This window comes from Eriocheir sinensis, chromosome 22, assembly GCF_024679095.1.
Source record: "Eriocheir sinensis breed Jianghai 21 chromosome 22, ASM2467909v1, whole genome shotgun sequence".
In the NCBI taxonomy this organism is placed as follows: Eukaryota; Metazoa; Arthropoda; class Malacostraca; order Decapoda; family Varunidae; genus Eriocheir; species Eriocheir sinensis.
Window position 1 is genome coordinate 9,094,291 of NC_066530.1, and position 22,748 is coordinate 9,117,038.

At 40.8% G+C, this 22,748-nt stretch overlaps 1 protein-coding gene across 5 annotated transcripts in view; it reads left to right on the top strand.

The window, feature by feature from the left end:
* LOC127002002 (protein fantom-like) overlaps positions 1-22,748 on the top strand; it is a 152,831-nt gene that overhangs the window by 12,069 nt on the left and 118,014 nt on the right. For 4 of the 5 annotated variants that reach the window (XM_050867321.1, XM_050867320.1, XM_050867316.1 and 1 more), the window contains exons 2-4: positions 7,843-7,918; positions 13,319-13,448; positions 22,177-22,330. In XM_050867321.1, the coding sequence (XP_050723278.1) occupies positions 7,855-7,918; positions 13,319-13,448; positions 22,177-22,330 (348 nt within the window). In that variant the 5' untranslated portion in view covers positions 7,843-7,854. The remainder of the gene's footprint in view (positions 1-7,842; positions 7,919-13,318; positions 13,449-22,176; positions 22,331-22,748) is intronic. The other variant, XM_050867319.1, reaches the window with a different exon arrangement.

Sequence of the window (22,748 nt, forward strand, 5' to 3'; positions counted from 1 at the left end):
TCAAAGTCAGTACTTGCATTGTGTGTTGTATTTTGGTCTCTGAATACAGTGCAGTAGCCATGGAGGTAGAATTGGTGGAGTTGACATGGGCCTCTAATCCCATTCATTGAAGTGAAGCCGCCAAACTGTCATTTTTAGGGCCACAAGATGGGGGATACCTGGGTGAGAGCTCACACCCACTACCTTAGTTGCTACCTCCAGACCCCATCTCATCCATTATGATGGTGGTGTTTTTGATGACCGTGCATTTATTGATGCGGTATATATTTCATAAATACCTTTTATTTTACTAGCTGATAGGTATATTTTGGTACAATTAAAAGGATAGACGTATGAACGACATCACCACAACCCGGTCTGAGGAACTGCTGGACAAGTACCGTAGGCTCATCCAGCAGTATAAGTCTAAATCCCCTAACATTTTGATTTCAGGAATTCTACCACGGACGTGGGATTAGAGCAACTTCTTCAGCAGGGCCTTCAGCCTCAACAACTGCTTACAGACTCTTTGCAGAGAGCTTGACATTGGGTTCTTTAACGCCTGGGACAATTTCTACGGCCAGAGTAAACTCTTCCACAGGGACGGAATACACCTGTCCTCCATCGGGGCAGCCAGATTCGGAAGGCTCCTAAACGACGCAGTATGTGACACCCAATCAAAAAACGACTCAGCCACGTCCCTCCACCCCGCCCGTGTAAATGACGCCATGCATCACAACAAACTCGTAACCTTGAACCCGCAAATACCACCACCTCTATAACCAAGCCTCAAGATAACCTAAGAATCCTTAGTTTCAATGCGTGTAGCCTAAGAAACAAGTTTGATGAACTGAGATGTCTTGCTCTGACAGAAAATTTTGACATAATTGCTATAACCGAAACATTTATTGACACCACAAATATTGATTTAAGTACAGAATACAACATCGATGGCTACAGACTCTTCAACAAAGATCGTGTAAACCGTAGAGGCGGTGGTGTCGCCCTTTTTGTCAAAAACTATTTGCAATCCACTGACAGGACACCAGTAGACAGTAACGTTGAACATTTGTGCGTGCGAGTAAACATTTCAAAGGTCAATTTAAATATATCTGTCACCTACAGGCCTCCGAGGCAATCACTCGATGCCGATATTGAAATGTACAACGTTTTAAGGCAGTCACTTAATAACAGCGACTCACCGATATTAGGAGACTTTAACCTCCCCCATATCAATTGGGTAACACTGTCAGGTAAAGAAGGTGAGTCAAGTTGAATGATTTAATTTTTAGAAGAAAATTATTTAAGCCAAATGATTTCTGAACCAACTCGCCAAAATAACATACTAGACCTTATTATAACGACCCAAGATAACCTAGTCACTAATGTCACAGTAGGAGAACACCTTGGTTCTTGTGATCATAAATTAGTGCGCGTCGACATTAGAGCTCAAACATCAGTGACTGAAAATAAAGTAAAGGTGCCCGATTTCAAAAGAGCTAACTTCGTAGAAATCAGACGAAAACTAATAGAAATGCAACTATCAGATGACGGTAATGTAGAGGACGCCTGGCTAAGCTTTAAAAATCATTTACTCACCCAGCAGAACACATTCGTCCCTTTGTGTGAGAAGCGAAGTAACACTAATAAAAGCCCACCGTGGTTTAATAGCGAAATTAAACTCTCGGTCAAGGAGAGAAAATTGTTTTACAGGCTAAAGAAAGAGCAAAGCACGCCTGAAAACATTAAACTTTATCATGATGCCAGGCGACGAGTAAAAAGATTAGTATGTTAGGCAAAGCGTAGATATGAAGAAAATATTGCAGCCAACTGTAAAAATAATCCGAAATCCTTCTTCAGTTACATAAGCAACAGAAAGGCGATCAGAAGTGGAATTGGACCCTTAATAAACATTGACGGTGCACTAGTGACTGACAGCTAACACGTTGCAAACCTATAAAACAATTACTTTTCCTCGGTGTTTAATACTAACAGTCCTCCCACCACTAACTTTAAACTCTGAACTTTGAAATAACAACCGATGAAGTCCTTAAAACCCTTCAATCATTTAAAACAAATAAAAGTCCTGGACCTGACAAAGTATATCCTATACTGCTCAAAGAAACAAAAAGTGAAATACTCTCCTCCCTTACAACCGTATTCAATATGTCCTTGCGACAAGGCATCGTCCCTTCGGATTGGAAAAAGGCTAACGTGACACCGATTTTTAAGAAAGGAGACAAAAAAGTACCAGGTAATTACAGGCCCATTAGTCTAACTTCAGTTGTAGGTAAGCTACTTGAGAGCATAATTAGAAACAAAATTGTGAGTTACCTTGAAAGCCTCTCATTAATTGGAGACTCACTACATGGCTTCCGTAACAAAAGATCCTGCCTATCAAACCTATTGACCTTTTATAACGACCTCTTCACAGTTTATGACGTAACCAAATCACTGGACGCAGTTTATCTTGATATCTAGAAAGCATTCGATAAAGTCCCACATCATAAATTACTTTATAAATTAAAGCAAATAGGTATTGACGGTCAAGTACACCAATGGATCGCAATTTTTTTTAGCAACAGACAACAGAGAGTGGTGATTGACGGATTTAACTCAGAGTGGGCGCCGGTCACTAGTGGCGTTCCTCAGGGCTCAGTTCTTGGCCCAGTGCTCTTCATTATTTACATCAACGACGTGGATGTTGGACTCAATAACCACATTAGTAAATTTGCAGACGACACAAAGATTGGTAACTCAGTTCACACTGACGGAGACAGGCAAAGCCTCCAAGAGGATTAGCACAAAATTTCAGCTTGGTCGGATAGATGGGAGATGCCCTTTAACGTAGACAAGTGCCAGGTCCTTCAAGTTGGAACAAGAAATAAGAAGTTCGATTACGAAATGCGCGGCGTTAAACTCACAAGCATTCAAAGCGTTAAGGACCTGGGGGTCAAAATCGCGTCAAACCTCAAATTCTCACATCAATGCATCGATGCAGCAAATAAAGTGAACAGAATGTTGGGCTTCATTAAAAGAAACTTTTTATTCAAGAATAAAGATGTAATACTTCCGCTCTACAATAGTTATGTCAGACCCCACTTGGAATATGCGGTACAGTTTTGGTCTCCCCACCATGCAAAGGACATTGCTAAATTAGAAGGTGTTCAGCGTCGGGCAACAAAAATGATCCCTTCCTTGCGCAACAAATCTTACGAAGAAAGGCTTTCTACCCTTAACATGTTCTGTCTTGAGAAACGTCGCCTCCGAGGAAAAGTGATCGAATGTTTTAAAATACTTAATGGTTTCACAAATGTAGACAGATCAGCATTGCTTATGATCGATGACACTTTGCGTATGAGGAACAATAGCGTAAAACTTAAATGTAGACAAGTAAATTCAGACTGCACCAAATTTTTCTTCACCAACGTTGTAGTGCAAGAATGGAATAAGCTCCCACCGTCAGTGGTCCAGTGTAACACGATTGACTCTTTCAAAAACAAGCTCAACCGTCACTTCCTTCAACCTAATATTACCTAGAGTTGAAATGCAGCGTTTTGGAGCCTTCTGATTAATGTAGAATTACTTAGGTTTAAGGACAGACCATCTAGTCTGGACCATGGGGTCTGTGTGGTCTGATTTTCTATGTAAATCTATGTAAATCTATAACAACCTGGCTGAGCCCATTGAGGGGGAGCCTGACCTGACAACACCTGACTCTTGACAACCTCACCTCCATGACCTCACCTATAAGTAAGACTTAGCGACAGCTTTGATTATCTGAATTAAAAATGAGTCTACTATGAACAATCCATACAGCAGCGAAAATCCAGGTGGGCAAGCCTGGCCGAGCCCATTAAGGGGGAGCCTGACCTGACAACACCTGACACCTGACAGGTGTCCACCACCTTGCGCCCCTAAAGATGACAGTTCAGCGACTTCACTTTTCAGGGCTGATGTCTACTCCACCCCTTATACCTCCATGGCAGTAACTAATAGCTTCTGCCAAATTAAAGAAACTTAGAGATGATAATATAGCTAAAGAGTTCATGGACTTGAGTTTAGTCAAGCATATCCTAAACTGACCTAACCTAAGCAAGCCTGACATACTAAACTAGCCATGCCAGGGTTGCCAGTACTTGTCGGGGCAGCAGCTATGGTACGTGGCGTACCTACTTCCTTTTTTACCATTTCCTATTTTCAGTAATTTTTCTTCCATGTCATAATTTTAAACTTTTGAGTGTTTTGAGGTATCATTTGTTGTGCAAATGAATAATAACCATAATATGACCATGTCAGATGTTTACCATAGGTAGATCAGCTTAGATTTAGTTTGATTAGATTTATTAAGTTCATTTTTGTATGATAAATATGTGTGATAGGCTTCTCGCTGCACTGTTATCACTGGCGGTGGAGTTGGTCGGGAGGTAAGTCATGGGCTTACACTGCCCACAGACGTATGGGTTCCCACATACATTTTGTGGTTATTTTCACTTTTTTTTTTTTTTTTTTTTATCTCTGCACTCTGTCCCATGGTTTCCAGGTTTAAAGGTAAGCAGAAAATATATACGACAACAGAAGAGCAGATGGTTAAGTAGGAAACACGATATTGGTGCGTGCACAATACCAAACTTGACCCAGTTGACTTGGTCATATTTTTGCTGTGATTAATTTGCACAAAAAATGATGCCTCACAATACTCAAGAGAGCCTAAAAAATATAAAAAGGGAAGAAAAAACAAAGCAAAAATATGCAAGGGCTATAAAGGATAAGCTTGTCATCTGGAGTGCAGCATTTAGGTGTGGTTATATGGTCTGCTTAGGTCAGGTTAGTAGACCATATTGACCATCAGTTTGCCCCTTCATTGCTAGAGGCGTATGCGTGCATTTCCATGGCAGCAGCGACACTTCCCCTATATGTAAACAAACACCGACCACAGACGTGGAAGCACTGCCCATGGTGTCCTAAACAGCCTTTCACCATGAATCATATCTTTTACAGTCCTTGATTGTGATGACACCACACTGTGAAGGCCCTCCTTAATGACCCCACACTGACTGATGGTTTGGTGAACTAGCACCCAACTATGACAACCCTGTCTTAACACCTCAGAGGGGGAATATACAGTATAGGTTACTGTTGCCTATTCTACTGCCAGTGATGACAACAGCACAGCTTTTAGAGTATCACATGTATTTATTATAAACAACTTAATTTAACAAATCATTCAAAAATAAATAACTATAGCTAATCTAACTTGCCTCTCCCCATCCCCCACTGTCAAAATATGATGTGCTAGACTGCACTCAAACTTTTTACATTAATATTTTGCAGTTTCCTTATTCCTGAAAGCTATTACTTACGTACTGCTCTGCATTCAGAGGCCAAAATACCACACTTATTGTAAATACTAACCTTGCACAAAGTGGCTATCATAGAAGCATTAACCTTTCAAAGCACTGACATATGTAGTTGCTTTATTAGAGTAGAGTCTAAGGCTCTTCGCCTCATCAACTCCCCTCCTCTTACTGATAATCTCTTACCTCTTAAATTCCGCCACCATGTTACCTCTCTTTCTATCTTCTATCGATATTTTCATGCTGACTGCTTTTCTGAACTTGCTAACTGCATGCCTCCCCCCCTCCCGCAGCCCTGCTGCACACGACTTTCTACTCAAGCTCATCCCTATACTGACCAAATCCCTTATGCAAGAGTTAACCAGCATCTGCACTCTATATCCCTCATGCTCGTAAACTCTGGAGTCTGGAACAATCTTCCTTCATCTGTATTTATCCGATTTAAAGCCCAGTCAGCATTGTTCAGAGGTTGTTAAAACTGCAAACAAATTGGTTGGCTTCATCGGACGAATCTTTAATAATAAATCGGAAGAAGTAATATTAAAACTGTATAATTCGTTGGTTCGACCCCATCTAGAGTACTGTGTACAGTTTTGGTCTCCCTATTACAGAAAAGACATAGAAAAGTTGAAATGGGTTCAACGAAGAGTAACAAAGATGATTCCTAGGTTGAGAAATTTATCATATGAACAAAGGCTTAAAGAAGTAAATTTATTCAGCCTATCAAAACGAAGAATGTGAGGCGATCTAATAGAAGTGTTTAAAATGTTTAAAGGATTCAGTGATATTAATGCGGAAGATTATTTTACAATTGATCGATCAAATAGAACAAGAAGAAATCACAATTTGAAGATAAGTGGTTAAAGATTCTCGTCGCACGAAGCTAAACACTTCTTTTTCAATCGAGTTGTTAATGTTTGGAACACTCTACCCTGTGATGTCATTGATAGTACTACAGTTACGGCCTTCAAGAATAGATTAGAAAAGTATTTTGAATCCAACCAGCAACTAAGATATTACTCATTGTCATAATAACGTTAAGTTCTTTCAAATACTGGTGTCCTTGTCCGCTTTTATTGCCCAGGTAGTGGTAGCAGTAATGGTAGTTCTTTCCCCTTTCCTACATAATTTCCATGCAGTTTTTCCATGCTGCATGGTTCTTTTTCCTTTACTGCCAGCTTTGGCTGGAGGGATGGGGGGGTGGGGAGGAGCCTTCGCCTTTGCTGTCCTTCATCTTCCTCCTTTGATTAGATAGTTAGTGTAGCTTGTCTCAAACAGCCTTGTAAGGACCAGCAGGTCTGTTGTTGTTTGTTCTTCCTTTGTGTTCCTTTGTGTATTTCCTCCTGCCTACGACTTGAACTCTTTCAAGAGGAGTGTCAGGACACCTCTCCTCCCGGAATTGACCTCTCTTTCGGTCTCTCCTCTGAACCCTTTTTTATAGGAGCAGTGATTAGCAGGCTTTCTTTTCATTTTTGCTTCCTTTTTATTGTCCTTGAGCTGTTTCCTTTGCTGTAAAAAAGAAAATGCTGGGGAATCAGCTGTGAAGCAATGCTTTTATCAGAAACTAACTAACTAATAGAGAGCATATGACAGAGGGCGCACTCACCCGCCACCTCCACCCCTGACAGTTTCTCTGAGTAAGCCTCCATACTGTTACCCTTCCCACTCTAAGCCACTCTTGGCAGGATCAGTCACTTTGCCCCAGCCATGAGTTACATGAGTGTTCCCTTGGTCTCCTCCACTAGTTAGGAAACATTATTATTTTAATATGAAAACATAGGGTATGTACATGTGTAGTTTCACTTTTCCACCTCAAAATACCTTATTCACTTCATATTACAGTTGCAAGGTGAAAATACATGACCTATAACCAAAATATAAAGGTGCATAAGGTTAGGAACTAAACCAACTTAACCTAAGTAGACCAGGCCAGATTGCATTTCCCAGATAAAAAACGGTGTCTGGCAATTGTCAGACATATACCCAGTCAAGTCTGGGGCCGAATAGATGTTGGGCCAAAAATCCATCCGGCTATGTCTTGTGGTTGCTGAGCATATGCCTGGCCAAGTCCAGGTATCGAAACAAAAGTCTGCTGTAGTACATTAGATTCTTTACCCTGGCCAGTGTCTGCAACACCTGCCAGGTGGCCAGGTGGACACCAGGCATATGTTGTGTGCTGCTGAGTGGCTGTACCTTGACTTTGCATTCACATGTAAATACAGGCAGGTACTGAATATTAGCGATTGCCAGACTGAGTATGGGAAGGTCTGGGGTCTGGAAATGGTTGTGGGCCCTGGACTGTATGGATTGATGTATAGGATTGGGTATATATTTTTTCTCTCACCAATATCATAAGTTACAATGAAATGACATTAGCGGGAACTACATTATTCAGGGACTTAGTTCATAAAAATGACTATCAAAATGGATTTCATTATCAAGCAATGATATGCCGGAATGTAAGGTTGCCTAGCACGGTACTGAATTAGCTTCTTGTGTATTTCAGATTCGGCAAAGCATGTCCACAAGTGATGAGTGCCAAGTGCCTGTTCGTGATGGCCACTCAGCCCTCCCACAGCAAAGTATGGATATGTGCAGTCATTCTTCTGTGTCTGTACTACTGTGTTGTTACCATTCATCTACACTGATATTTATCTGAATGTATATTGTGCCATTTTAGTTACATTGATACCTGTCCAAGGAGATTTACAATGCTATTCATATACTGTACTGTAAAATTCCATTAATCTGAATCCAATAGTCTGAATTCATGCCAACAGGAAATTTCAATCCCCAAACAGCAGCTTGAATTATTGAAGGCAGAATCTTTTATGTATCCATCTTTATGTTTGACGGCCTGTCCCATTATAGGGGCTTCCCAAGGTGGTGGCCACAGCAGAAGTCTCCAACTTTCGCTGTTCTAGCACTCCTCTGCAAGCGATGCAGGAGGAAAAGGATCTTGGAGTCACTATCAGCAGTGACCTGAAACACGCAAATCACTGTAAAAAAGCATACAACAAGGCCAACATTATGCTCGGGTTCATAGCGAGGAACTTCGAGTGTAAAACACCAGACGTGATGCTATCCTTGTATAATTCCATGGTAAGACCGCACCTCGAGTATGCAGTGCAGTTCTGGTCTCCCAATTACAGAAAGGACATTGCTTTACTGGAAAGGATTCAACGACGCACCACAAAGATGATTCCAACCTTAAGGGCTCAACCGTACGAGGAACGACTCAAGCGACTCAATCTCTTTACATTGGAGAAAAGACGCCTACGATAGGGGATATGATTCAAGTCTTCAAGTATCTAAAAAAGTTCAATAATGTCGATTACTCCAAATTCTTTGAACTGCAAACCAACTCAAGAACTAGAAATAACGGTTTACCCATTCAGTCGAGTCGATGTAACACAGACATTGGAAGGAGTTTCTTTTCAAACCGAGTCATCCGCCACTGGAACAATCTTCCCTCAGAAGTAGTAAATGCGAATACCATCAACTCCTTCAAATATAGAATCGACCGTCATTTCGCTGCGTCAGGAGTAAACTGAATAACGAGGGGCTTCCATCTGCTCCTCAATATCGAGGTGCTTTCATCTGCTCACCAAGCCCCAAGTGGCGGTCGAGCAGATTAAATCACCCAAGCGGGCGACCTCGTAATGAGCCAATAGGCTTTCTGTTGCCTGCATTTCCATGTTTCCATGTTTCCTCTTAGCACATTCAGGCCCTTGGTTCCTATCTCTCCAATACTTGTCCACTATCAGTCAATTTCTCAGGTGTTCTCCTCCTGATACCCTATCCCTCATTCTTGGCCTGATATATATATTACTCTCTTCACAAAGCCATCTTCATTCATTCTTATCACTTGTCCAGGTCATCTCAGAGTACCACACTTCTCTGGTCCAACCACTCCAAAACCCACTCCCCTTGCTGCTGTACCCATGCTAAAACACTCATACTCTCGTTATGTTGTTCATACTGTCTTGGTCTTCTTGTAGTTCATTTTCACAGGGTATGTTCTTGCGATTGCTGTGCTGCATTTTACTCCATGACTCTGATGATATGAATACATGCGGTGGAAATGAGAGAAAAATCTGCTGTGAAGGGAAAAAAATGAAAAACTTAAATATTTTTATACTTTTTTTTTTTTTTTACAACAAAGGAGGCAGCTCAAGGGCACACAAAAATAGAAAACAATAATAAAAAAAGCCCTCTAGTCGCTGCTCCCCAGAAAGAATTAAAAGAGGTGGCCGAAAGAAAGATCAATTTCGGAAGGAGAGGTGTCCTGACACCCTCCTCTTGAAAGAGTTCAAGTCGTAGGCAGGAGGAAATACAGATGAAGGAAGATTGTCCCAGAGTTTACCAGCATGAGGGATGAAAGAGTGAAGATGCTGGTTAACTCTTGCATAAGGGGTTTAGACAGTGTAGGGATGAGCATGAGTAGAAAGTCGCGTGCAGCGGGGCTGCGGGAGGGGGGGAGGCATGCAGTTAGTAAGTTCAGAAGAGCAGTCAGCGTGGAAATATCAATAGAAGATAGAAAGAGAGGCAACATAGCGGCGGAATTTAAGAGGTAGAAGGCTATCAGTAGGAGGAGAAGAGTTGATGAGACGAAGAGCCTTAGACTCCACTCTGTCCAGAAGAGCTGTGTGAGTGGAGCCCCCCGACACGTGAGATGCATACTCCATACGAGGGCGAACAAGGCCCCTGTAATATGGATAGCAACTGCGCGGGGGAGAAGAACTGGCAGAGACGATACAGAACGCCCAACCTCGAGGAAGCTGATTTAGCAAGAGAGGAGAGATGAAGTTTCCAGTTGAGATTTTGAGTTAAGGATAGACCGAGGATGTTTAGTGTTGAAGAAGGTGACAGCTGAGTGTTGTCGAAGAATAGGGGATAGGTGTTTGGAAGGTTGTGTCAAGTTGATAGGTGGAGAAATTGAGTTTTTGAGGCATTGAAGTACACAAGGTTCCTTCTGCCCCAATCAGAAATGATAGCAAGGTCTGAGGTTAAGCGTTCTGCAGCCTCTAGTCTGGAGTCGTGTACTTCCTGTTGTGATGGTCTTCTACTGAAAGAAGTTGAATAATGCAGAGTGGAGTCGTCAGCGTATGAGTGGACAGGACAGTTTGTCATGGAAAGAAGATCATTGATGAATAACAGGAAGAGAGTGGGTGATAGGACAGAGCCCTGTGGAACGCCACTGTTGATAGGTTTTGGGGAAGAGCAGTGACCGTCTACCACCGCAGAGATAGAATGGCCGGAAAGGAAACTGGGGATAAAGGAACAGAGAGAGGGATAGAATCCGAAAGAGGGCAGTTTAGAAAGCAAAGACTGGTGCCAGACACTATCGAAGGCTTTTGATATGTCTAGCGCAACAGAGAAAGTTTCACTAAAACGGCTAAGAGAGGATGACCAAGAGTCAGTTAAGAGAGCAAGAAGATCGCCAGTTGAATGCCCCTTGCGGAATCCATACTGGCGATCAGATAGAAGGTTAGAAGTGGAAAGGTGCTTTTGAATCTTCCAGTTAAGGATTGATTCAAAAGCTTTAGATAAACAGGAAGGTAAAGCTATAGGGCGGTAGTTTGAGGGATTGGAACGGTCACCCTTCTTAGGCACAGGCTGTAAAAAGGCATACTTCCAGCAGGAAGGAAAGATAGATGTTGACAGGCAGAGACAAAAGAGTTTGACCAGGCAGGGTGTCAGCACAGTTTTTAAGGACAATAGGAGGCACTCCATCAGGTCCATAAGCCTTCTGAGAGTTGAGGCCAGAGAGGGCATAGAAAACATCATTTGGAAGAATCTTAATAACAGGCATAAAGGAGTCAGAGGGGGGATGAGTAGGAGGAATATGCCCAGAATCGTCCAGGGTGGAGTTCTTACAGAAAGTTTGAGCGAAAAGGAGAGACAGACAGCCTTAGAGACAGATGAGACGGCAGTGCTGCCGTCAGGGTTAAGGAGAGGAGGGAAAGAGGAAGAAGTGAAATTGGAGGAGATATTTTTGGCTAGATGCCAGAAGTCACGGGAAGAATTTGAAGAAGCAAGGTTCTATTAATTTCTATTATTTCTATTAATAAAAGAAGTTTTGGTAAGTCGGAGAATAGATTTGTCATGATTCCGGGCTGAAATGTAAAGGTCAAAGTTAGTGGAAGTTCGAAGGCTCTGGAACCTTTTGTGAGCTGCCTCTCTATCTTTAATAGCACGAGAACAAGTATGATTAAACCAAGGCTTTTTAGCATGAGGAGTAGAGAAAGAACGTGGAATGTGTGCCTCCATTCCAGAGACAATCACCTCTGAGATGTGCTGGGCACACACAGAGGGGTCTCTCTCCTGGAAGCAGTAATCATTCCACGGGAAATCGGAAAAGTACATCCTCAGGTCGTCCCACCGAGCTGAAGCAAAATGGCAGAAGCATCGCCTCTTCGGCGGGTCCAGAGGATGTACAGGAGCGATAGGACAGGATACCGAAATAACTACACTTTTTACCACACTACTCCCCTAAACGTATCAACAGTGGTGTTCTGCAGGTCTTTGTTCTATTTTGCAATCTCTTTCTCTTGTTCATTAGGATCTTTCCATAACAATCTGTTCTATCCACTCCTGTACTGAAACTCTACTTTGCATTAATCAACGTCTTTTAACGAAAGACCCTCCCAACAGGAATTACAGGACTCAAAGATTGACGCCGCAGTGCTTAAACTTTGCTATCATTTCTAAGTGGGGCAGAAGGAACTTGGTGTCCTTCAATGCCTCAAAAACTCAATTTCTTCATCTGTCAACTCAACAGTCTTCCAAACACTTATCTCCGAGTCTTTGACAACACTCAGCTGCCCCTGTTTTCTACACTAAACATTCTTGGTCTGTAAAAGTAAAGGTAAAATGGAGGGCGTATGCTATAGCTGTGATGCTCATCTGTCATTGGCCCTTGAGCCTGTGGTGGGGAAGAACCCATCACCCCAGGACACAGGGCCACTGTGACATCTTGGTTATCACCGTCCAGGTCTGTCCTTGACTCTTAACTAAAAGCTTGGTGTCTCATTTCATGCTAAATCAGCTTCCTCAAGGGTAGACTTTCTGTATTGCCTCCATTAGTTTTTCCCCCTTCCAGATACACTCCATAAACAGGGGCCTTTTCTACCCTTGTATGGAGTATGCACCTCATGTGTAGGGGGACTCCACACACAGCCCTTTTGGATAGAATTAGAGGTTCTTCATCTCATCAACTCCCCTCCCCTTACTGACAGTCTTTTACCTCCTAAATTCTGCCCCAAATTTGCTTCTCTCTATCTTCTAATGATATTTTCACACTGACTGCTCTGCTGAACTTGCTAACTGCATGCCTACATCCCTCCCGCGGCCCCGCTGCATACGACTTTCTGCTCTAGTTCATTCCTATACTTTTAATCCCTTATGCAAGAGTTAACCAGCATCTTCACTTCTTCATCCCTCTCACTGGTAAACTCTAGAACATCCTTCCTTTCTCTATATTTCCTTCTGCCTATGACTGAAACTCTTTTAAAAGGGGAGTATCAAGATGCCTCTCCAAGTGACTTTGGCCTCTCATATCTTGAATGCTTCAACCAAACATTTTGTGAGAGCAGCGGCATTGTGGGCTTTTTCAGTTTCCTTTTTTTAAGCTGCTTCTTTTTCTGTGAAAAAAATAATACCTGTGTGGATGTTTACAGTGCCATTTAATCTTCATTAATACATGTCTGAATATATGTAATTTCACTTAGTTATATTAATACCTGTGTATGGATGTGTACAGTATTACTTTGTTTGTTACCACATGTCTATGGAAAAATATGTAAGAATATTACTTACTGAGATTGCATTATTTGGTTGACTTTGTTCATTTGGAGGCCAGAGCAGAACAATGACAGGATGCAAGGTTTGCCATTTATTTTGCTACCTGTAGAGGGTAACTTTAATCCTGGAATCATGTATACTTGCTTCAGCCTCACAGTGCCTCGTGTCCTTTTCAGCAGCCCCAGAGGAGATGTACTGGCTGAGACACATGAGCCAGGAAGAACTCTCAGAGAAGCTGGTCAACTTACGGGATGACTTTTACACGCTCAAGAAATTTTCCTGTCGGCAAGAGGATAAGATAAAAAAGTTGGTTGTGAATGATTGCTGATTGTTTTAATATGAATTTGATCACTGTTTATAATGACCCGCCTGATGTGGAAAAGCCCCTCAAACCCACTAGCATCAGGCAGGTCACTGCATACTCATTAGAGGACATGAGCTGCATTATGTCATTATTTGCTTGTGATTATTTTGATTCCCTGATTATTATAAAATGAGGAGAACATATTCAGTCATAACCTAATGATGCATTCTTCGGTGGCTTGCACATACACTGGGACAGGTTTGTAATCAGCTAAATTAACTGAGTGTGTATATGTAAGTACCGTTTCTCATGGTTTACCGTCCAGTGCTGGCGGTGGCGAGTGGCACTGATGCTGCCTGAACCTGCTGTGGCTGGGGGCAGAATGATTAGTGTGGTGGAATACGGTATTAAAGCAGCAACTCACCAAAATTAATAACATGTTGCTTTCCCTGGCCTCTTTTTAACCATCTGAAGTTGCTTGGGAAGGGATCAGCTAGGCATTGTAGATGTTCCTTTTTTTTTTAATGAAGCAGCTCAAGGGTAAAAATAAATTTTAAAAAGTCTGCAAAGGCAGTAGGGAAGAGTGGCCTAAAGAGAGGTCAATTTTGAATGGTGAGGTGTCTTGATAGATGAACTTGGTAGTTGATTTTGTCCCAAATCTCTTGCATGGCCCCATGAAGATGTGTCCTGGTCATGTAGCTGATGCTTGATGATTGCTCAGAGGTGTTCAATAGGTTTAAGATCCAGTGAGTGTCCTGGCCAAGGTGTTAGCAGCTTCACAACACAAAATTCATTACCAACTTTCCAGTGTTAGTTGCTGCCCCATCCTGCATGAAAATTTCAGCTTCACACTCATTCATACAGTTGTCAAGTTTGTCCAGGATAAGTTCACAATAGTTGTACTGGTTAATGGGAGTGTTCTTGGCTAAAAAGACTAGTTTACCAAAACCATGGTCGGAAAAACAATCCCAAACCATGAGACAGTCAGAGTGTTTGACCGTATGTCTTGTGTAGCAGGGGTTGCACAGGTCATTGCCGTGGCAGGGGTAATCCTTTTCTCTTTGATCAGCGGTCACCTCAAATCTTGCCTCTTTGAACCACAACACCCTGGGCCACTCATCAAGGCCCTAATCTTTATATGGAGCTAGTCTTTTATCTTGGTGAGCACGTGTTACCCATGTTTAGGCATAGCCCTGCAACTCCTGTACTCCATCTCCCTCTTCTAATAATCTCACTGTTCACTCAGCCACTCCCAACAACAGACTTGGGTTCATCTTAATCTTCCTGCTTGTAATGTCAGGTTGGGCCTCTAGCTGCCTGTCAATAATATTCAAAGTCCTCCGAGTGACTTTTGGGGCATATGTGGAGGTGGTGGTCACATGTTCCAGAAGCACAAATGTTCCTGGTCTAACATTGCATAGTTCAGATCAAGTTCTGTGTTTGCAGCCAGTACCTTGTTAGACTTATGGCCGTACCATACATCTCACCCACCACCTTCCTCTTCCTCTTCCCATACAAGGTTTCCCCTCTCTGTTGGGCACTATAACTTCACCTCGACCCCTTCCTTCACTAGAGGTTCTTCAAGTTGGGTTGATAGCCTCTGCAAACACTTCTACATGGAAATCTTGATAATTGAAGCATTTTGCATACATTAGTGTCATTATACTTATTTTTCAATGTATAATCACAAATAAAATGTTTGATTGAATGGTAAATATATAGGTATAACTATACATAGCGTGAGTGATAGGGTTGGCATCCCTGGCGGCCAGTGTTTCCACTGCTCCATGCAGCAGCCCAGGAGTCCACACGTGCCCGCTGGTACCACTTCTCTGCCCATCGCTACCATCCCATCAAGCAAGGAGCCGTTAGAAAAGTGATTGAGCCCCATCAGAGCTATAGCAAAAGACAACCTGCTTGAGTTAATCAAGCAGATGTGTTAAAATGGCAAGGGTTAACCCCTTCACTATGGCCAGCCCAAAACATCGCCCCGCGGTGTATCCGGGATCGCCGCGCTCGCCAAATTTCAATTGTCGCTATTGAATATAACAAGTTTTCAGCCATAAACTCAACATAATCATCATGTATTATATATGAAAACATGCAGAATTAAATGATGCACATATAGAAACATAAATTAATTGATAATTTTGAGATGTAAGCATAAATATAGAGATAAAATAACTCATGTATTGGCTAAAGCGAGCCAGGACGCAGTATGCGTGTCCTCGGATATGGTACGGGGCACGCAAGGACGCAGTATACGCGTCCTCGTGTTGAAGGGGTTAAAAATCATGATACAACCCTAAAGTCTTTAACAACACTTTAAATCATTTAAAAAAACTTTTGCTAATTCATACTTTATCAATAAATTTTCTTATAATTCCTGGATCATTTGCTACTATATTAATGAAAGAAATACAGGATTTATGCATAAGATATGCAAAGGAGCTGACGAAGATGTGCCTATCTTGACCCCTAGCCAGATTCCAACAATTTTGCCCTCCAACACCTTCCCTTCCCCTCTGGAAAAATCCCTTTGAGTATTATAGTAAGAGAAAATGGCCAAAGAGGTTCTACAGTTGAAGAGGTTCCCTTATGGTACAGCTGCATTCTCTTTAATCAGCGCATATATGGCTTCAATCTAGGTTTATTTGAGAAGCTTTTGTGGCCCCTTACTTGTACTGGGTGTGAATGGTGAGGGGGTGGATGGCAGACAGACAGGGCAGAGGGGTAAAAGACAATCAAACATCACTTTCTTTTGTATGGCTGAAGGCCACTGGCATCAGCAGGCTTGTGGGACTGAGAGGGTTCTCAGTAGAGTTGCCAGATGTAACTATTTCTCAGATCCCCACAGACCAGGAGAGAGAGGTGGCCGAGGGAATTTGGTAGTGGTGTATGGCACGTTGCTCGCTGCACCATCCGTCACCCCCAGCACTCTACATATTCATGTGTTGAAAAGAGTGCTTTTTAAAAACATTCTAAGGTCAAGTTTAAGAGGTCAACTTTTACAGAAATAACACTTTTCTGGGTGCTTAAATTTTTTTTTAATTCCTCAGTCTAACATTCCATGATCTTAACCCCTTCACTCTGGGCTTTGCTTACTAGCTTGCATAGCTGGCCATGCTAACAGAAAACCTTATTCCTGATACCCGATAACTGATAATGGAAAACCTTATCGGTGATAACAAATATTGGCGATAACCGATACCCGATATAAATCCACAATTCCAATACTAGCTAGCGATAAGTCGTATAGGCGAAAACGATACTATATTGATATTTCAAATAAAAAACAAAGATGAATTCAAATTTTCATTATCTGTATTTTAGAAAACTTACAAAACCTGAAAACCACACGTTGACACGTACATATAGACAGTAATACTAGAGATGCCTGAACCGGTGTTGTGTTATTTGGCGCTCCCACCATCAAAAGCTGGCGCTTTTGTTTACAAACACTGGTCTCTTGTGAACTGGCCCATCACTACTTTTTCAGTTATTCTTACTTGTCATCATTAACACTTTAACAGTCACTTCAGTAAAGAAGCACTGAAGCACTGGGGATCGGAACACTGGCACTCACTCTGTCACTTGAGATGCAGCTGAGAGGCCACGTGCCACGCCACCTCCTGATAACACAAGCCGCTGGTCTCTGTTTGTGCTCTTTACAATGGGATCACAAATTTCATGCAGTGAATAATCATATTTTGGGCAAAGTTAAATGATTTTTCTCTTTGATATAGTGATTTTTGAGTCTAACATAAAAAGATAACCTAGTATTTAAATGTTGATGATCCAAGTATGAAATCTCTTCACCGAAGATATTTAATACCCCAAAGTTTTTTCATACAACACCGGGCGCCTGGGCCACACATGCGCAGTAGGGAGGAGACAGTTTTTTTTCTGAGTGGCGGAAAAAAGTAGCGATTATCGCTAGTTTGGTTACAGAAGTAACAAAGATATATATATATATATATATATATATATATATATATATATATATATATATATATATATATATATATATATATATATATATATATATATATATATATATATATATATATATATATATATATATATATATATATATATATATATATATATATATATATATATATATATATATATATATATATATATATATATATATATATATATATATATATATATATATAGTAAAACCCGATTATCCGAAATGGAAGGGGAAGCCTCTTCGGATAAGCCGATTTTCAGATAATCCGGATTTATGGCCGCCATTTTGATCGCCGCCAGTTTGATCGTCGGCATTGTGGCGCTATGATCGTCACGACTGACGATGCAAACAATGAAACCAACAAACACACGCCACGCTAAACAAAGTAGTACGCTTAAAACATGTGATGTAAATGTTTTATTGTATGTTTGTCTGTGTCTCCTTGTCTGGACCAATGTATGTTGATACTTGTGAGCGTTGCAGATCTGAATTGTGAATGTTGCAGAGTGCGATTGAATGGTTGTGCAAGCTTGCAAGTGTGACCTTGATGCATCGTGCAGGTGGAGACACAGTATGATGACTCATATTATCGCGAACTCAGTATGTTGGAAGGGAATGTGGCATGGAGTGGAGAGGGAGTCGTGTTTGTGTCGTTGTCTTGAGAGTATGGTGTGAGAGTAGTCGCAGTAGTTTGTTCGTTTCGCCGCACCTACGTCCTTGCTGGGGCGAAAAGGACGTGGTGTTGTTGAGAGTTTGTTTAATGTTTTTGTCTAATACATTGATCTATTCGTTACAAGCTATTTCGCAATACGATTAGAAAGCATATTCATTTTAACTGTTCTTATCAATTTTAAATGTGTTAATATAGTACATATGTAGTTACTTTTATTTATTTTTGATGTTTTATAACGTTTTAGTATAGAAAAAAAATTTAATTGCATTATCCAGATCAGTTTCGGATAATCCGGTTTTTCGGATAATCCGCTCTCGGATAATCGGGGTTTTACTGTATATATATATATATATATATATATATATATATATATATATATATATATATATATATATATATATATATATATATATATATGTAAATAAGTAGCGGATGGCCGATAACCTGATTTTGTTTTCAGCAATAAAGTATCGCGATAACGGCCAGCTATGCAGCTTGGTGTGATATTCGGGGTGCCCACGCATGGGAAACTTATATGTTGAAACTAATAAAACATTGATATTTTTTTATATAAAAATCATTCATGAATAGTGTATTGTTTATCATTTGAAAGCTTATTGATATCTCTACATTTATATTGCATATTTATTTATGATTAATATAAAACAGAAGAGAAAAGGAAATTAGGTTTTTATTGCCAAGATTTTTCTTTATATCTTTGTGAAGGCTTTCAAATCTGAATTTGTACTATATTACACGGCTCATAAGTTGCTCTCCCCACTATAAGACATAAATGATTGACAAAAATATTTAAAATCTTTCTCTGCATGCCTCTGTTTACCCCACTCCCTGCCCATCTCCACTCCCCCCCCCCTCTCTCTCTCTCTCTCTCTGATATATATATATATATATATATATATATATATATATATATATATATATATATATATATATATATATATATATATATATATATATATATATATATATATATATATATATATATATATATATATATATATATATCACTTTATAATGATGCCAGGCGACGAGTAAAAAGACTAGTAGGTCAGGCAAAGCATAGATATGAAGAAAATATTGCAGCCAACTGTAAAAATAATCTGAAATCTTTCTTCAGTTACATAAACAACAGAAAGGCGATCAAAAAAGGTATTGGACCTTTAACAAACAGCGACGGTGCACTAGTGACTGACAGCCAACACATTGCAATCCTCTTAAACAATTACTTTTCCTCGGTGTTTAATAGTAACAGTCTTCCTCTCGCTACCACCAACACCAGTACTATTGTAAATCTCAAGCATGCATTGCCTAATTTTGAAATAACAACTGATGAAGTCCTTAAAGCTCTCCATTCACTTAAAACAAATAAAAGTCCCGGACCCGACAAAGTATATCCTATACTGCTTAAAGAAACAAAGAGCGAAATACTCTCCTCCCTCACTACCGTATTCAATATGTCCTTGCGACAAGGCATCGTCCCTTCGGATTGGAAAAAGGCTAACGTGACACCGATTTTTAAGAAAGGAGACAAAAAAATACCAGGTAACTATCGACCCATTAGTCTAACTTCAATTGTAGGTAAGCTACTCGAGAGCATAATTAGAGACAAAATTGTGAGTTACCTCGAAAGCCTCTCATTAATTGGGGATTCACAACATGGCTTCCGTAACAAAAGATCCTGCCTGTCAAACCTACTGACCTTTTATAACGATCTCTTCTCAATTTATGATGTAACCAAATCAGTGGACATAGTCTACCTTGATTTCCAGAAAGCGTTTGATAAAGTCCCACATCATAAATTACTTTATAAATTAAAGCAAATAGGCATTGACGGTCAAGTAAACCAATGGATCGCGAATTGGTTAAGCAACAGACAACAAAGAGTTGTGATTGACGGATTTAACTCAGAGTGGGCGCCAGTTACTAGTGGCGTCCCTCAGGGCTCGGTTCTTGGCCCAGTGCTCTTCATTATTTACATCAACGACGTGGATGTTGGACTCAATAATCGCATTAGTAAATTTGCAGACGACACAAAGATTGGTAACTCGGTTCTGACTGACGAAGACAGGCAAAGCCTCCAAGAGGATTTGCACAAAATTTCAGCTTGGTCGGATAGATGGGAGATGCCCTTTAACGTAGACAAGTGCCAGGTCCTTCAAGTTGGAACAAAAAATAAGAAGTTCGATTACGAAATACGCGGCGTTAAACTCACAAGTGTTCAATGCGTTAAGGACCTGGGGATTAAAATCGCATCAAACCTCAAATTCTCACATCAATGCATCGATGCAGCAAATAAAGCGAACAGAATGTTGGGCTTCATTAAAAGAAACTTTTTATTAAAAAATAAAGATGTAATACTTCTGCTCTACAATAGTTTAGTCAGACCCCACTTGGAATATGCAGTACAGTTTTGGTTTCCCCACCATGCAAAGGACATTGCTAAACTAGAAGGTGTTCAGCGTCGAGCAACAAAAATGATCCCTTCCTTTCGCAACAAATCCTACGAAGAAAGGCTTTCCACCCTTAACATGTTCTCTCTTGATAAACGTCGCCTCCGAGGAAAACTGATCGAATGTTTTAAAATACTTAATGGTTTCACGAATGTAGACAGAACAAAATTGTTTATGATCGATGACACTTTGCGAACGAGGAACAATGGCACAAAACTCAAATGTAGACAAGTAAATTCAGACTGCACCAAATTTTTCTTCACCAACGTTGTAATGCGAGAATGGAATAAGCTCCCACCATCAGTGGTCCAGTGTAACACGATTGACTCCTTTAAAAACAAGCTCGACCGTCACTTCCTTGAACTCAATATTAACTAGAGTAGAAAAGCAATGTTTTGGAGCCATCTGATTAATGTAAAATCACGGACAGACCACCTAGTCTGGACCATGGGGTCTGTGTGATCTGATTTTCTATGTAAATCTCTCTCTCTCTCTCTCTCTCTCTCTCTCTCTCTCTCTCTCTCTCTCTCTCTCTCTCTCTCTCTCTCTCTCTCTCTCTCTCTCTCTCTCTCTCTCTCTCTCTCTCTCTCTCTCTCTCTCTCATACATGCTTTCATTACTTTCTCCATCCCATCCTGACACATCACATGCACCTCTTATATAACTCCTTTCCACTGCACGTATTCTTAATTTCTGTGCTGCCTTCCATGTCTACATCTCTGATGCACCTGACAGAGTTGGCAGGATAATACTGTTCCTTACTCCCCTCTTTACCTCCATGCTCACACTTATTCTTCTCTTAACCACTCTCCAGTGCACCTACTACCTGTCTGCCATTCACTGTTCTTTCCCTCACCTCGCCTTCCATACTTCCATGCTTACATAAAATTGCCCCAAAATGTTTAATATCTGTCACTTCCTCCATTCTCTCTTCCCCAGCCTCATCCTACACTTCATTGTGCTGTCTGCTCTAGCTCTGTATGGCAATGATAATAATTTTCTATGCTAAGTCGCATGCTAAGGTATAAAATCTGGTTGAATGGGCCCATTTGGGGAGTCACCTGGCCACAGCCCTGCCAAACCTAGCCTTCAGAGGAAGGACAGCCATCAGAGTAGCTGAGGAAGTGACATTGTGTCCTTGATCGCTGATGACTTTGGAAAGCAGCAATGTCACATGTTTGGGAATTTATATAGTTCATTGCTAATATGCTAAAAAGCGACACATTCACAGCACTATTTAGCCTTATTGAATGTATACCAAATATTTAATACACAAATTCAACTTATGAATAGCTGACATACGAGGGGTGATGTGGCAGTGCTGTGGAGAGGCTTGGGGCCCATCGAGATGGACTTCATAATTGTGTCTGACTATAGTAGGCTTTATGATGCTGACATAGGCCTCACATATATTTGACTGAGGCTTGATGATGCTGACATAGGCATCATACATATTGGACTAAGGTTTCCTGACACCAAAATAGGTGTCACTGTACTGAAGGGGTTGATGGGTCAGTTTTTACAGGAGAGCGACTGAAGCTTGAGCATATACTGTATGTTATGGCTTGGTAATAATGGTAAAATACTAAATGGGTTTGTAATCCCCAGGTTGCAGACAAAACTTCGGAAGTTGATATCAGACAAGAAGAAAGATGAAAAAGGAGGCAGATCATTCAGCATCAAAGAGATGGAGTACCAGGAGGCCTTGGAGACACAGCAGCAGACCGTCCGGGACCTGCGGCTCAAGACTCAAAACTTGGAGGTATTCACAACCACAGAAGCTTTAGTATCCTAGTCATTTCTCCTAGTAATTTTATTAAAATATATGGAAGATATTCAAAACAAAACTTGTTGGCATTGATCAACGTAACCCAAAAATATACCTGTCTTCATTTGTGCAACCACATTAATGTGAAGGACGATACTGCTTTTTTTTTTATTTTAAGATCTCATTGAAATCAGGTTCCAGATTTGAGGAGCCAATTATAAGAATGGATTTCAAATGTTCCAAATTATTCCATTTGCAAATAAGAAAGGAAATTTGACTGCATACTGCATGAAATTTTTCCCGAGGCCACCATGCTGCAGGCTGGATGAAATAATACAGCGGGCCGGGTGTGGCCCCGATCCGTGCTCAAGAGCAAAAGGTTCATCATATCTAGTTGCTTATTTAAAAAGAT